We start from the raw sequence: 16,059 nt of genomic DNA, 5'->3' as shown, positions 1-16,059 counted from the left end.
TGCCGGACAGTGGGCACACACATAATAAACTGCCCACTGCTTGCCTCTTGGGATGATTTTAAGCTTGGGACAAAACCTGACACTTTCTTTCTCACCATGTGGCCAGCTCTTAGAATCCAGTAGAAAGCCAGGTTCTTGTAGGACTTGACAAAAGCAGATGTTTCAGAGGATTTGGGGTCGCTGTACAGGGCCTTCCACCTCAGCTGATTGAATTTGGGCAGTTCTGGCCACTCCAGCTTCCGCACCCAGGCCTCCTGACCTGTTTGTCAAGAGACAAAGAAAAGGACCCCATATTAACAGCTGGTGAATTACGAAGGGAAAAAAATCTAGGTCCTATAGTTTGGTGTTTGCCAGACAATGAGGTGCATACAATGCACAGGGAACTGGATAAAATGCAGAGTCTGACTCAGTGGTTGTGGTGGGGCCTGCGCAGCTGCATTTCCAACAGGTCCCTGGTGAGGCTGAGGCTGGCGTTCAGAAATCTAACAGCTGTGGAGCTATTTTTGCCTGACCTTCCTACCACTATCTGCTCATGAGGAAGGGACCCAGGGACCTCTGGAGCTGACAGGGCTGGCAGGAAGAGCAAGACATCTCAGCAATGAGCCAGGACATGAATGACACCTGGGCAGGCTGTGGAAAAAATGCAGATGCTTTCGACCATCCTTAGTGCCCTGGATCACAAGTCCCAAGAACAGCCAATACTGCCAGCATCAAGACCACGCGCCTTGATGTGCCTGACGGCTCTGAGAACCTGTGCCCAAGCCTCTGCCGGCCCCACTGGAATCAAAAGCAAGCACGTGGCAGGCCGGCAACAGGCAGCAGGCAGTCAGGAATCCACAGAGACCATTTCCCCTAGGCCCCTGGGGCTAGAGGGGTGAGGTTTAGTTTGCAGTCTGCAGTGTTTTGCCACATTTACTGCAACACTGCACAGCAACACGGTCTCCCTCAATCAAGGTGCACTCGCTCAATAGCCAGGAAAGTGTCTCTGTTTTTTCAGTGGGGCAGGTGTGGTCTTCCCTTTAATCATACCTCTGGACCTCAAAACCTGGAAGAGCCCAGGCTTCTCTGAGGGGTCACAGCTGCATGCAGCTTCCTCCCCGACTTCTTTGAAGAATAAAGGTCAAGGCTGAATGGATGTAACAGGAAATGACCTTCTTCCTGACACATCTCACAGCCTCGAGACTGATATGTCTGAGGCCAGTTCCCTTCCAGCTCACCCCATGAAACTGCCTGCACATGTGCCACCAGGTCACTTCCTACCCATGGTGTCCACGATGAGGTCGAGCTGGCCATTATACACGGTCACATTGACCCCGGCTTCCAGCAGCTCATCCACAATGCTGATGACCGGCTTCATGAAGTCCCCCTCCATGTTCATGAAGACGTTGGAAGATTGGGCTGCACGAGAGGAAGGAGATGAAGCTGCAGCTTGAGATATGCCAGAACATGAAGTATCCCAGGCTCCAACACCTAACAGTAACCCTGGTGCAGGACCTAAGACAGCCTCGATGCACAGGGGCTTCCCCAGCCAGGGCAGAAACCTGTGCCGTGAGCAAGCTGGGTGGAAGGGAGGCACAAATGGTGCACGTGGCCCATTCAATGGTGCACTTGTGAGGACGGCAGATGCCATTTCTAACAAGGACCTGAAACCTGGAGAAGGCTATTGTCCAAGGAAACGGGGAGGCAGAGGCCCAGAAAACACTCTCCAGGCCGGTCTACTCAGGGAATAAAATGTATTTTGGGCCAGCATTAGTTTCTTCTTGGGCTGAGCAACACCAGGGCCAACTTTCAAGTTCTGGTCAAGGAGAATCACCTTATAATAAAACAAATGAGACCCAAACCAATCCAAAGTTGCCCCTTGGGAAAGCCGAAACAGCAGCCAGTCCCAGGCAAAAGAGGAAGCCATCAGCACAGCCATCATGCTGGATTCCTGACCACCACCACCACCATCCTCCTCATCCTCATTAGCATCATCATCCTGAATGACAGTAACAACTGCAGCCACACTCTTGACTTGATTGCCAATCTCTGTGCTAAGTCTGCATTTTATATGCAATGTCCCATTTGCTCTTCATCACGACCCTGGGATATTCCAAGTCTTAATTTGTACAACAGTTAAATAAAGCCTAGAGAGGCTAAGGAACAAACACAGCCAGGGTGCAAACCAAGACTTAGGTGACTCCACACATGTATGCTTTGTTATAAACTCAGGAGCCCAAGGGTACTGGTCAAGGACAGTTTGTTCTTTCTTGATTGTACAAAGATAGATCTGGAGCCAAATGAGTTTCATCAATCAGCAGTTACCTCCAAAAATGTAATCACCATGCCCATCCATCCACACTGGGCAGGGAGGGTCCCTGGACCAAAGAAGGTAGGATTGGAAAAGATCATCCTAACTACCAGGCAGGAGAGAGGTGAGCTGAAAAGGTAGATCTCCCCCTGGCCTCCTGTGCGTCCACACGTGGCTCAGTGCATGGCAGCCCCCAAGCAAACCTGCCCTTTGAAGCTCCTGACACCATATTCCTTTGATTCAATCTAATTAACTTTTCTTCATTTCTAAAAAACTCCAAGAAGTGAGGGGAAATGAGGAGGCCAGGTGTAAGATCAGCCCTCTGGTGACTGCAAGTGCAGACAGGATGGCCCATCTCCCCTAAGAAGGAAAGACCAGAACCAAGTCTTCACTACTCAGCAGCTGCCAAGGGGTCACCCTAGAAAGGGCCCCACCCAACTCCACAGCTCTTGGTTACCTTGGACACAAACAAAACAAAACCCTCCTTTGGAGGTTTTCCCTCCAGAAGCTTGGAATTTCTGCTTGCATAATGTCTCTCTATAGGATGAATTAGGAACTTATCCAGCGTTTCCACCTGGCCTTGGCCTCTAGTAACTCCAGTATTTCCTCACCTTGGCCCTCAGAGCACAATGTAGCAGATGCCCCACCACACCCAGCCTCAGGGTTTCTGGAGAGGCCAGCACGAGAGAACTGCTCAAAACCTGTCCGGGTACACAGGCCAGTCTGGTATCCTGCAAGGGAGTTGGCTGGAAATCTCACCTGCAGCCAGCTGTGGCCTTGGGCATGGCTTTCGTAATGTAACTTTTATTATGGAAAATGTCAAACTGATAGAAAGGTAATGAGAAGAGTATGGGAATCCCTATGTGCCAAAGCGGGCTCCAACAATTACTGACTCATAACCAGTCGTGTGTCATTTCTTTCCCCACTCACTACCCTAGCAACCTTGAACCAATTTGGGCCCATTGCTGTCTCGGTATCTGCTTACTCATCCTTGCAATGTGGCTAGGGATACTATTTTACCCACATACCATCCCCACCATGAAAACCCATCCTACAAATTCAGGCCTCTGAATTTGCATCTCTCTTCTTCCTCCAACTCTGCAAGAGGAACTTATTTGGGTCACACAAATACCTCCCCAGGAGAAATCCTCAGGAATAATTTTGAGTTTCTTTCTGATGGGACCATTCATGAGCTGACTCAAGGAATCTCCATGTAGGTGTCTCACGTGACGCTGACACAGACGAACTGGAAAGAAAACAAAAGAAAAACTGGACGTGGTGAGCTGAAGGACTGAAAGTGGGACTAATGAGGCATCTTAAAAAGATTTATTTTTTCATTTATTTGAAAGACAGAAAGAGAGAGAGAATCTTCCATTTGCTGGCTCACTCCCCAAATGGCTACTAGGACTAGAGCTAGGTGGCAGGGGCCCAAGTACTTGGGCTATCTTCTGCTGCTTTCCCAGGAGTGTTAGCAGGGAGCTGGACTGGAAACAGAACATCCGGGACTCCATCTAGCACTAGAATATGGGATGCCAGTGTCACAGCAGTGGCTTAATCTACTGTGCCACAACACCAGCCCCAGCGGAGCATCTTTTCCACGCAGCTGGGGGTGCTATGGAGTAAACAGAGGATTCTGGTTGAAAAAGCGAAAGCATCACCTTGATTCACCCCAGGTGGAAGAAGAAAGTCAGGCCTGTGTTGGAAATGGAGAGGCTGGTTAGTGGATGGCTGCATTCTATGTACTTGGGGGCCACTAGATGATCTAGAATGTCCAAAGAAAATCAGCTGTGGGGTGGGCAAGGGGCACAGCTGTTAAGAAGCCATGGGACACCTGCATCCCACACTCGAGTGCCTGGGTTCAAGTCCTGGCTCCACTCCTCCTCCAGGAAGCAGCAGGTGATGGCCTAAGTAGTTAGGTTCCTGCCACCCAGAGGGGAGACCTGGATGGAGTTCCAGGCTCAGACCCGGCTACTGTGGGCATTTGAGGAGTGAACCATGGATGGAAGATCTCTGTGTCTCCCTTTCAAATAAAAATCAATCAATCAATCAATCAGCTTTAAAAAGAAAAAGAAAATCAGCTGGAAAGTGGAATGTGGGGCAACCATCACACGCCTTTCCCGGAGGGAGGAGCCAGGCACCGTGCATTCCGAGTAAAGCCGCAACACCACTACAGTCAGCTTTGATGACAAAGACTCTGCAATTCAGTGCGCAAGTGTTGGTTTCTGAACTTCAAAATCATCATGCCGACAGGAACCAAGTACAGAAGACTACTGTAATAGCTTCATTTACATAAAATGTGCAGAAAGGGCAAACCTAGTGACAGAGAAAGCAGTTCGGGTTTGCCAGGGGGAGAGCTGACAGCAAACGTGGGGTCTTTTTTGGAGTGATGGAAAGTCCTAAAAGTTGATTGTGGTGATGATTACACGACTCTGTGGATACACTCAAAACCGCTGAATCAACGCAATGAAAATGGCTGCATTTTGTGACTTATTAATTAGATCCCAATGAAGCTTTGAACAGTGGGTTTCTTCTCACATAGAGGCAGGTACAGGATAACGACGACGAGGCTCACTCACCCAAGTGGCTCCGCATGAATTCCAGGCTGGATTCCATGGAAGACATGGGAGTGTCTTTGGTTAAGATGTTGTAGAAGTTCACCCCGTCCGTGTTCTGAAATACAGGAGTGCACGTTCCTGCTGCTTTATCATTCCATCACCAGTGCTGTGATACTGGCAAGCACCTGGCTGTCTTATCCAAGGACAGCTTCCACTTTGTAAATTTGCTTGGACCACAAGGAAATGCAGCTCTGAAAGCCCAAGAGCCGTCTGCATCAGTCCCTTCTACTCTAAGTGGTGCACGCCCATGGGAGCAGAGCTCACCAAGGGCCAGGTGCTAACTATCATGGGGCACAGAGCTGAGGACGATCCCACACACCCAAGTCCATGGCCAGTGCACCCTTCCCTTCTGGATCACTGAAATAAGAATGTTGTATGGAAAGGATCTTAAGAAGGCAACTGATGTCTCCAAATTTGACACTCGCCTCTGCTAGACACAGCCTTTCTTATGGAATCCAGACATTCAGTCAAGAACAAGCTAGTCTTACGGGCCTGGGCGCCGTTCTGACCCTGTAAAGGGCCACGACATTACTGCTCTCACCCACAAGATTCATCCTGCAAGATGCAGTCATTTCCAGACTCATGGGAAGACTCAGGATAGACCCCAATTCTGACTACACCAGCCACTGGCCCTGAACCCACGGAAAAGGACCCGGTGTGTCCCCGTTTACCTTCTCAATGACCATTTCTGCTTTCTCCCACAGCTGAGTGGCTTCCTTGTAGAGCCCCTTGTTGACGGCATCCAGGACTTGCTCAGCAACATGAGATACCTCCGCCAGACCTTGGTCGTCCAGGAGAGACTAGATGCAAACCAACACAGAAAGGCCCACTTGACTTGGGAAGGTAAGACTGGTAGGAGAAAGAGCAGGAGGAAGGAGAAAGGGGAACTCACCCAGGAGCAGAGATTTAGCTTTGTGATTAAGACTGCCTTGTTCCACGTCAGAGTGCCTGGGTTCAATACCTGGCTGGCTCCTGACTCCAGCTTTGTGAATAAATTCACATGAATGCAGCCCCTGGGAGGCAGCAATGAAGGATCAGGTGGTTGAGTTCCTGCCACCCATGTGGGAGACTGGAACTGCATAGCTGACTTCTGTCCTGGCCCAGCCCCAGCTGCTGTGGGCATTTGGGGAGTAAAACCGTGGATGAGAGTTCTCTCTCTGAGTTTCTGTCTCTCTGTTTCTCTCACACGGACACACAAAATGCATCATTATAAGTCTCACATGAGGGTACTTCATAGAGTTTATGGGAAAAAAATGAGATTAAAAGATGTTTATTTTGGTGCAAAAATTTTTTTAAATCCATGCATGGATTTCATAACATGCATTTTATGACCTCTTTGAAGATTCTTTGTATGTATTGATAAAAGAAATACAGTGAAATGTTAACTGGGTCAAGATGGTGGGTATGTGGGTGCTCACAGCCACCTTTCAACTTTACTGCATATTTGAAAATATTTATAATAATAAGGGAAAAATTAAAAATGGTGTAAGTGCATTGATTTGCTTAAAATTTGTCCCCAAAGCCAGCTGTTTCTTAGGGTCTCCAACGTGACGTGGACTAAGAGCCTCTGCAAACTCAATGAATTTCCTTCTTGCTGGGGACAGAGCCAGAGGAGGCGGGCTGGGTCATTTGTGATGGACAGTGCAGAGGAGAGGACCCATCTACTTACCATGCTGTACAGGTAAGGTCCCCAGGAGAGCACCGAATCTAAAAAAACCACATGTGTACCAATTATGTGTCATGGCTTTAACTTTCCAAAGAAAAACCCAACCGGCTTCCCTCCAAAGCAGAAAGAGAACCAAGCCAGAAACTACGTGGCCGTGGGTTTGAGCCTCCATAACTCACCACTGCCCACACAGGAGGACTAATGGCACATCAACCTGGCCTGATTCTGGCCCAGCAAGTGATGCAATGGTATCCGCCAGGCAGGGGCTGGGTGTGTCTGGGGAGGCCCTGATCTTCAGACTTCTAGGCTTTTTGAAAGCTTTAGGTATGTCCCCACCCTCATGTTTCCACTCCGCATCCTGTTTGCACCTCCAACTTGGCGACATCAGCTTCTGCCAGGAGACCAATGAGTTTGTGAGCCAAGTGTTGGTGGCTGTACTGCCAAATGATTCAGTTCTATTCCACAAACATTGAGAATTTATTAAGGGTTTGAGAAGAGGTAGGCGTTTGGCATAGCCAGTTAAGATGCTGTTGGGATGCCTACATGCCACACGGAAATGCCTAGTTCAAGTCCTAGCTCCGCTTCCAACTTCTTGCTAACGTGCACCCTAAGAGGCAGCACGTGATGGCTCAAGAACTTGGATCTCTGGCACCTATCTGGAAGACCAGCACGGAGTTCCCAGCTCCTGGCTTTGGCCTGGCCCAGCTCTGGATACTGCAGGTGTTTGGGAAGTTTACTATCTTTCAAATAAAAAAGTGAAAATAACACATAAAACAAAAGCTTGAGAAGATGAGATAGAGTAGGATAATGCCTACTGTCAAAGAGGACAGTGGGACTGGTGTGGACATGTTCACAACTACTGCATCACGAGAAGAGAGGCACCAGTGAGAGACGGCCGATAGAAAGCATCAGGGGCTCACTTTCTAGAGCACGTTGCACTGTCATGCCTCTGTGTGAAAGGCCTCAATGGCTTCCCGAGACCTAGTATCTCAAAGTAGGCTTCCAGTAACCACAGTTCTGCAGCATTTTAATTTAGGTTCTCAGACAACAGAAATGATTCCCTGAGAAAACAGCTTTGGAGTTACACAAAACGCAGCACATTCCTTTACTATGGGGCTTCCCGGAGCCTTTACTGTGCCTGGGAATCGGGAAGAGGTGGAGCCAGTGCTGAGCACTTCCAGAACTTGGGAGACCAGGGAGCCCTATGCACAGCACCTCACTGGATTGGTGTTCCTGAGGTGTGCAGGCACGCCAGCCTTCGTGACCTACCTCCTGGTCAGCTCTCCAGCTTACCCTCATGCCTGGGCCTTAGTTTCTTGAACTACTGAACTGTTCATAGTTTGTCAGTGCTTCCCATGCTCTGCTTGCTCTACACCAGGGATTGGCCATCATTTTCTATACAGTAAGTAACTTTGGCTTTGTGGGCCTGCCAGTCTGTTACAACTATTCAGCTCTTAGCTTGCCACCTCCAAACAGCCACAGATAATATGTAAATGATGGGTGTGGCTAGGTTTCAATAAAGAACTTTAATTACCAAAGCAGGTGGCAGGACATTCTTGACCTGTGGGTGGCAACGTGCCAGCCTCTGATGTAGACCAGCACTGTCCAACAGACCTTTCTGGAACAGTGGAAATGCTCCAGTTGGTATGGCCCAAGCAGCTAGCAGCCACTACTGAGTCTCTTGAAGTCTCTACTCAGCACATGCAGCATGGATGGCGCCCTTGAGAAACTGAAATTCTACCGTTTTAAAATTTTAATTACTATAAATTTACCTAGACACATGTGGCTCGGGGCTACCATATTAAAATAGTCACATGTGGCTGGTGACAGTGCAGGTCACAACCTTCTTGAAGATAAGGAGTGTATCTGTACCTACGCCTAAAATCTAGCACAGTGCTTATCATTTAGCAAGCAGTGAACAGCTGCTCATGGACATCAACAGTTCTACGCCCTCATAAGGGAACACCTCTGGGACGAGGCATGATGCTTCCACTAGATCTGGAAGGCTGGGTTGAGATCTGGACAGGCAGACGCACAAAAGGAAATGGGCTGTGACAAGGAAAAAAGCATAGGTTCCGGCCTGGGTGACAGCACTCGCAAAGCCATAGGGATACACTCCTTGATTTGATAGTAGTTAAGTACATGGATTCAAGCACCTGCTGCTTCAGTTTGAATCCCAGCTCTACAACTTCAGCTGTGTGACTCTAGGAAAGTTACTGAACCTCTCTGAGTCTCAGGTTCATCATCTACAGAATCAGAGTAATAGCAGCATCCATCCCATAATTATTGTAAGGAGTAAATGAAATTAGCACATGCAAAGTGCTCAGCGCTATTATGAAATGATGGCGAGACCCTGAGTGCAACTGTTAGGTGCTGACGTTGTCATTCTGGATCATAAACAGCTCTTATCTGTGCCTTAACAAGGATGCTCGGTTGTGAAATGACAAACTTCTGTGTTACAAGACCTGATGATAACCCTGTCTTGCCATCAACAGCGGCAACAGAGTAACATCGGACAAGAATCCTGCAGGACTTCCAGCCCCTGGTCAAGGCTTCTGCAGCTTCGTGACGTCCTATAAGGCCCACCCAGGGAGGAGAAACACACAGCGGCCCTCCTCTCTGTGCTGACTCAGCTTTATGCCGTGTCAGCCCTACGCTGGGGCTGCCACATCCAAGGCAAGAAATAAACACCCCAAGTAGCAACAGAACATCCTCATCCAGGGGCAAGCACCCTGGTGCAGCAGGTTCAGCTGCTGTTGGGATGCCCACATACCAAACTGAAATACTTGGTTCTAACTCCCAGCTACCCTGCTTCTGATCCGGTTTCCTGCTAATGTGCCAGAAGGCAAATGATGGCTTAAGCAGTTGAGTCCCTGCCACTCATGTGGGAGACCAGGACAGAGTTCCTGGCTCCTGGCTTTGGCCTGGCACAGCCCCAACTGTTGCAGGCATTTGCAGAGTGAACCAGAGGATAGAAGTGAGCGCTCTCTTTCTCTCTCTTTCAAATACGTTTTATAAATTTTTTTTTTTTTGACAGGTAGAGTGGACAGTGAAAGAGAGAGACAGAGAGAAAGGTCTTCCTTTGCCCTTGGTTCACCCTCCAATGGCCGCCGCGGCCGGCACACGGCGCTGAACCGATGGCAGGAGCCAGGTACTTCTCCTGGTCTCTCATGGGGTGCAGGGCCCAAGCACTTGGGCCATCCTCCACTGCACTCCCTGGCCACAGCAGAGAGCTGGCCTGGAAGAGGGGCAACCGGGACAGAATCCGGTGCCCCGACTGGGACTAGAACCCGGTGTGCCAGTGCCACAGGCGGAGGATTAGCCTAGTGAGCCGCGGCGCCGGCCATAAAATCTTAAAAAGAGAAAGAGAATATGATGAACCAGTAAGGACACAGCTCTGTAACAAGCCAAATTCCCATCTTTCGGGAGGAAAATATTACATATTATAAACTGTCATTTAAAAACACTGATGGCAGGGTGGGGAGGAAGGGAGTCAACATTGTAGGCAGCAGGTAAAGCTGCCACCTGCAATGCTGGTATCCCATATGGACACAGGTTTGAGTCTTGGCTGCTCCACTTCCAATCCAGCTCCCTGCTAATCTGCCTGGAAAAGCAGTAGGAAAAAGGCTCAAGTGCTTGGACCCCTGCACTCATGTTGCAGGCCCAGACAGATTTCCTGGTTCCTAGCTTTTGTCTGGCCCAGCCCAGGCTGTTGCAGCCATTTGGAGAGTGAACCAGCAGATGGAAAATCTCTCTATCTCTCCCTCTCTCTCTGTAACTCCGCCTTTCAAATAAATAAAATAAATCTTTTTAAAAAGTAAATTTAGGTGCCAGCACTGTGGCATAGCGGGTAAAGCCACTGCCTGCAGTGCTGGCATCCCATATGGATGCCAGTTCGAGTTCCAGCTGCTCCACTTCTGATCCAGCTCTCTACCAAGACCTGGGAAGGCAGTAGAAGATGGCCCAAGTCCTTGGGCCCTTGCACCCATGTGGGAGACCCGGAAGAAGCTCCTGCCTCCTGGCTTCAGATCAGCACAGCTCCCGCCATTGCAGCCAATTGGGGAGTGAACCAGTGGATGGAAGACCTCTCTTTCTCTCTGCTTCTCCTTCTCTCTCTCTGTATAACTCTGACTTTCAAATAAATAAATAAGGCCGGCGCCGCGGCTCACTAGGCTAATCCTCCGCCTAGCGGCGCTGGCACACCGGGTTCTAGTCCCGGTCGGGGCGCCGGATTCTGTCCCGGTTGCCCCTCTTCCAGGCCAGCCCTCTGCTGTGGCTAGGGAGTGCAGTGGAGGATGGCCCAGGTGCTTGGGCCCTGCACCCCATGGGAGACCAGGAAAAGCACCTGGCTCCTGGCTCCTGCCATCGGATCAGCGCGGTGCGCCGGCCGCAGCGCGCCGGCCGCGGCGGCCATTGGAGGGTGAACCAACGGCAAAAGGAAGACCTTTCTCTCTGTCTCTCTCTCTCACTGTCCACTCTGCCTGTCAAAAAAAAAAAAAAAAAAATAATAATAATAATAACAAATAAATAAATAAATATTAAAAAAAAAAAAGGCAAAAAACTGATACAGGGCTGACACAGTGGTACAGTGGGTTAAGCTGCCACCTGCAATGCCACATCTGATATGGGCATTGGTTAGAGTCCCAGCTGCTCTACTTCAGCTCTAGTTCCCTGCTAATACGCCTGGGAAAGCAGAAGATGGCCTGAGTCCCTGGGCCCTTCCACCCAATGAGAGACCTGGAAGAAGCTCCTCACTCCTAGCTTCAACTTGGTCCAGCCTTGTTCACTGCAGCCATTTGAGGAGTGAACCAGCGGATGGAAGCGCGCGCTCTCTCTCTGTCTTCTTCTCTATCTAACTCTTTCAAGTAAGTAAATAAATCTTAAAAAAAAAAAAAAAAAAGACACAGATGGGTAGGCATCGTGGTATGGCAGTTTAGACTGCCACTTGGGATGCCTGCTTCCCATACTGGAGTGCTGGTTCAAGCACCAGCTACTCTGCTTCCAATCCAGCTTCCTGCTATTGTTTCCTGGGAGGTAACAGAAGGTAGCTCAAGTGTTTGAGTCTCTGCCATCCATGTGGGAGACATGGATGAAATTCTGGGTTCCTGGCTTCAGTCTGACCTAGCCCTGGCTGTTGTGAGCATTTAGAGTAAACCAATGGATGAAAGATATTTCTCTATCTCCCCGCACCCCCTCTGCTTTTAAGTAGATGAAAATAAATATATATTTCTAAAAAGTGAGTTATCATCGCAGATCACAAATCATAGTGTATCTTTGTAAGATTTGATGCATGCATAAACTCATGTACCACCACCCCAATAAAGTGAGCCATGTGGCCCTGCTAGCCTGGAGAAGTTCCCTTTTCGGCTTATTCCCCTCCCTCCACAGGCAATCTCTCTTCTGCTTTCTAAATCTGTCATTGGGTTTTGTCTGTGAAAAGTCAGCTTTTGTTGGATTAGAATAGCAGTTCTTGGGGCCAGCATTGTGGCATAGTAGGTAAAGCCACCACCTTCGAGTCCCAGCTGCTCCACTTCCAATTCAGCTCTCTGCTAACGTGCCTTGGAAAGCAGAAGGGGATGGCCCAAGCACGTGGCCCCTGCACCCACATGGAATACCTGGATGAAGCTCCTGGTTCCTGGTTTTGGCCTGGCCCAGCCCTGACTGTTGTAGCCATTTAGGGAGTGAACCAGCAGATGGAAGACCTCTCTCTCTGTCTCTCCCCACCCACCCTGTAACTCTGCTTTTCAAAGAAAAAAAAATTAGTAGTTCTTGACCAGACAGCTGGCCAAATCTGGAGACATTTTCAGTTGTCACACCAGGCTGGCACTAATGGCAGCTCATAAGTAGAGGCCAGGAATGCTGCTGATAAATATCCTATGAGGCACAAAGAATTAGACAACCCACAACGTCAGCAGTGCCGAGGTTGAGAAACCCTGTGTTAGAGTTAACCCCAAGATGATTACTTCAGCCACGCAAGGACACACCCTGGCTTGCAATATAAACACTGCAGCCTGTGCTGCCAGCAAGGATGCTCAATTACGAAACTGCAAACTCAATGAGTTTGCAAGACCTGATGACAACCTTGTGTCAGCAACCATCAACGTGCAGGAAATTTCACCCCAGATGCTCACGCCGGCAGAGGGTGGTGGAGGGGACAAGCTGAGAAGACAGGCTGGCCCTCGTGCTGAGTCACACAGACCTGAGTTTGATTCCTTGTGGGCCACTCATGCTGTATGTCGGAAGGCAAACATGTCATCACTATCATCGGTCTTTAGAATGTCTCCAACTCTAAATGGTGACTCTTTGATAAGAATCAAGTCAGAGAACTCAGTTCAGTCCTGAGCAGCCCATGGTACATGCTCTGGGAATGAGTTCTCACTGCTTCGGGAGCCAACACTTTCTGTGTTGACCTCTCCAAGGATCCAGAAAATTCTGTTGCCTGTTGGTTGATCTGGAACACTCAGCCCAAAGCCCTAGGAAAGGATGGTTGAGAGAAGGTATAAAGAGATGCCCCCAAATTCTGTACTTACCAACAGGGGAGATCCAGGAGTCACCCAAGGCAACCCCAGAGAAATTGCACTTGATGGTCCCTTGCTGCACAGCCTGAAGAGAAGACAAAAAGAATATATCTTCAGCAAGGAAAGCCCAGGGCCTCCATCTCTTCCTCCACAGCGAGAGACAAGCCTGCTACAGTGCCCTTCCGGGGCACAGAACACTGCCGACTGCCCTCTCCCAGGTTCCCCGGGCACCAGAAGACCCCAGAGAACAAGGCTGCCTCTCGCTGGTGCCATCTGCAAAGTGAGCAGAAGTCTGCAAACCATTTCTTGAGCATTCCTTCCATGCCCCAATGATTTGAAATGCTATCTTATAATTTATATAGGATCAATCTCTCTCTCTCTCTCTTTATATATATATGTATGACCCATACACAACCATATATGTAAAATCTGCTTCTGGATTCTTTACCCTGTTGCATTTCATCCATTTGTCTATTGCCGTGTTAGTACCACATTGTTTTACTCACTGCAGCTTTATAGCTTGTTCAATAGGGTAACGTCCACTTTCTTTTTAAAACTTTTCATGATTATTACAGACTTAATTTTCATGTGTATGTATAAGGCCTTATTCATTAGCAAGTGAACATAAAAAAAAAAAATTAGGGGCTGCCGTTGTGGCATGGTGGGTTACACTCCTGCCTGCAATGCCAGCATCCCATGTGGGTGCTGGTTCGAGTCCTGGCTGCTCCCTGCTCATGGCCTGGGAAAACAGTGGAAGATGCTTGGGCCTCTACACCCACGTGAGAGACCAGGTAGACACTCCTGGCTCTGGCTGTTGTGGCCCTCTAGGGAGTGAACTCATGGATGGAAAATCTCTCATTCTGTCTCTCCCTCTGTCACTGTAACTCTGCCTTGCAAATAAATAAATAAATCTTTTTTAAAAATTAGTTTTCTGTCCAACATCATAAAAAGTCATATTCTTTCTTACCTTATAAAGTTCTAGACCAATACCAGCAGCCATTTTTCCTCCATAGGATTCTGAGAAAATGTAGAATGGAATTGTCTAGCAAGAAAAGGAATTTATAAAGAATTAAATATTCTGATTACCTCTTGATTTGCACAACTTGATTTCAAATTTCTGTTGTAATGGCCAGACTAAAGAAATCTGCTTTGTCTTTTGACTCGATAGGTGATTATTATGTATGTTTATAATACAGGCTCTAGGGTCATTTTTTCAAGCCAAAAGCCATCTTTAGAAATGATAAAAACAAGTCATGACCCAATCTTGGAAGTAAAACAGTTTTCTTTAAAATCAGCTGTGCAGTGGCTGGTGTCATGGCACAGTGGGTTAAGCCACTACTTGGGATGCCCACATCCCATTTCCAGAGCTGATATGAGTCCTGGCTATTCCATTTCTGATCCAGATCCCTGCTAGTGAGGCTAGAAAGGCAGCAGAAGATGGCACAAGTAGACTTAGGCCCCTGCACTCGTATGAGAGACCTGGATGGAGCTCCTGGTTCCTGGCTTTGGCGTGGCCCAGCACGGGCCATGGAGGGCATCTGGGGAGTGAAGAGTGGATAGACAATCTCTCTGTGTCTCTGTCTGTCACTCTGTCTGTCAAATTAATAAATAAGCCTTAAAAAACAAAAACAAAAACAACAACAGCTGGGGGCTGGTGCTGTGGCATAGTGAGTAAGGCCACCTACCACCTGAATAACAGCATCCCACATGGGCACCAGTTCAAGTCCCAGCTGCTCCACTTCCAATCCAGCTCCCTGCTAATGGCCTAGGAAAGCAGGAGAGGATGGCTCAAGTGGTTTGGTCCCTGTACCCACGTGGGAGACCCAGAAGAAGCTCCTGGTTCCTGGCATCAACCTGGCCCAGCCTTGGCTTTTGTGGCCATTTGGAGAGTAAAGCAGTGGATGGAAGATTTTTCTCTCTCTCTCTTTCTCTCTGTATCTCCCTCTCTCTCTCTCTGTAACTCTGCCTTTCAGATAAATAAAATAAACCTTCAGATAAATAAAATAAACCTTAAAAAAAAAAAAAAAAACAACTGGGCACCAAACTCTTGGAAAAATTCACGGTTACTCTGAGAGATGCAATGCTGCTACTGCCAGGCCTTTTCTTACTTGTGTGAGTCTTGGCGTACCTGGAATTCTTTGTGGCAATCAAAGAAGGTCTTCAGCAGGACCATCATGTCTGCAGCCACCATGGCGAGGTCTTTGGCATAGGAGGCACTCTTGTTCACGTAACTGAACCCTGTGCCCACGGGATTATCCACGAAGAGGAGACTGGCAGCCTGGAGCTAGGAGGCACAGAGGAAAAGCAGATGCTGCAGTGAGCGCTGACAACTCCTACAAGTACAGCGAAGCCCTCCCGGGGGATGAGACCAGTGAGCTGATGATACCCCGCTGCTCAAGGGGGTTGTGAAAAGCTACAGGACAGAAACAGAGACTGCAGCCTGAGAAGGAGAGACAAGAGGGAAAGATGAAGACACACACGGTGATCAAGGACTCTGGGCTGTGGCTTTTCACACTACACGCACATCCCAGAGAGACACAACACACGAGAGGAGGCAGAACCCCGCAGTGTCAGCCAGCAGTAACACCAAGCCCTGACAGCGAGCTCAAGGTCTGAATACCAAGCAGCACTTTTCTTCCTGGTGAATCTGGATTCCACACTGCCCTGGGCTCCCTGTGCACAGCAAGAACAGACTTTATTCCACTACCTTTTCAGAGCAGGCTGAGATTTGTACAATTTCACGTCTGGAAGGATCCTTCGTGATGACAGAGTCCAGCCACACCCTCTACTGATCACGAACTATGAAATCCCAGGAGGGGCAAAGACGGGTCCAGGATCACAAACTTGTGGCTTGGTAATGGCAGTACCAGGACCAGCACCCAGGTCTCCTCACTCAGGCCCTCTGCCCCAGCCTTACTACTGCCTTAGCCTGGGGAGGCCTGGAGACGAGCCAGCAGGGCGCCATGCTAC

The 16,059-nt window shown here is 48.8% G+C and overlaps 1 protein-coding gene across 2 annotated transcripts in view; it reads right to left on the bottom strand.

The window, feature by feature from the left end:
* SCPEP1 (serine carboxypeptidase 1) overlaps window positions 1-16,059 on the bottom strand; it is a 29,472-nt gene that overhangs the window by 5,161 nt on the left and 8,252 nt on the right. The window contains exons 4-13 of one of the 2 annotated variants that reach the window (XM_051825481.2): window positions 15,218-15,373; window positions 14,569-14,670; window positions 14,057-14,131; window positions 13,102-13,174; window positions 6,575-6,612; window positions 5,577-5,705; window positions 4,867-4,960; window positions 3,423-3,536; window positions 1,261-1,398; window positions 96-259 (exon numbers count right to left, since the gene is read on the bottom strand). In XM_051825481.2, the coding sequence (XP_051681441.2) occupies window positions 96-259; window positions 1,261-1,398; window positions 3,423-3,536; window positions 4,867-4,960; window positions 5,577-5,705; window positions 6,575-6,612; window positions 13,102-13,174; window positions 14,057-14,131; window positions 14,569-14,670; window positions 15,218-15,373 (1,083 nt within the window). The remainder of the gene's footprint in view (window positions 1-95; window positions 260-1,260; window positions 1,399-3,422; window positions 3,537-4,866; window positions 4,961-5,576; window positions 5,706-6,574; window positions 6,613-13,101; window positions 13,175-14,056; window positions 14,132-14,568; window positions 14,671-15,217; window positions 15,374-16,059) is intronic. The other variant, XM_008271257.4, reaches the window with a different exon arrangement.

The sequence above is a fragment of the Oryctolagus cuniculus genome, chromosome 17 (assembly GCF_964237555.1).
Source record: "Oryctolagus cuniculus chromosome 17, mOryCun1.1, whole genome shotgun sequence".
NCBI lineage: Eukaryota > Metazoa > Chordata > Mammalia > Lagomorpha > Leporidae > Oryctolagus > Oryctolagus cuniculus.
Note: the sequence above shows the minus strand (reverse complement) of the source record. Positions and strands in the feature narration are given on the sequence as shown.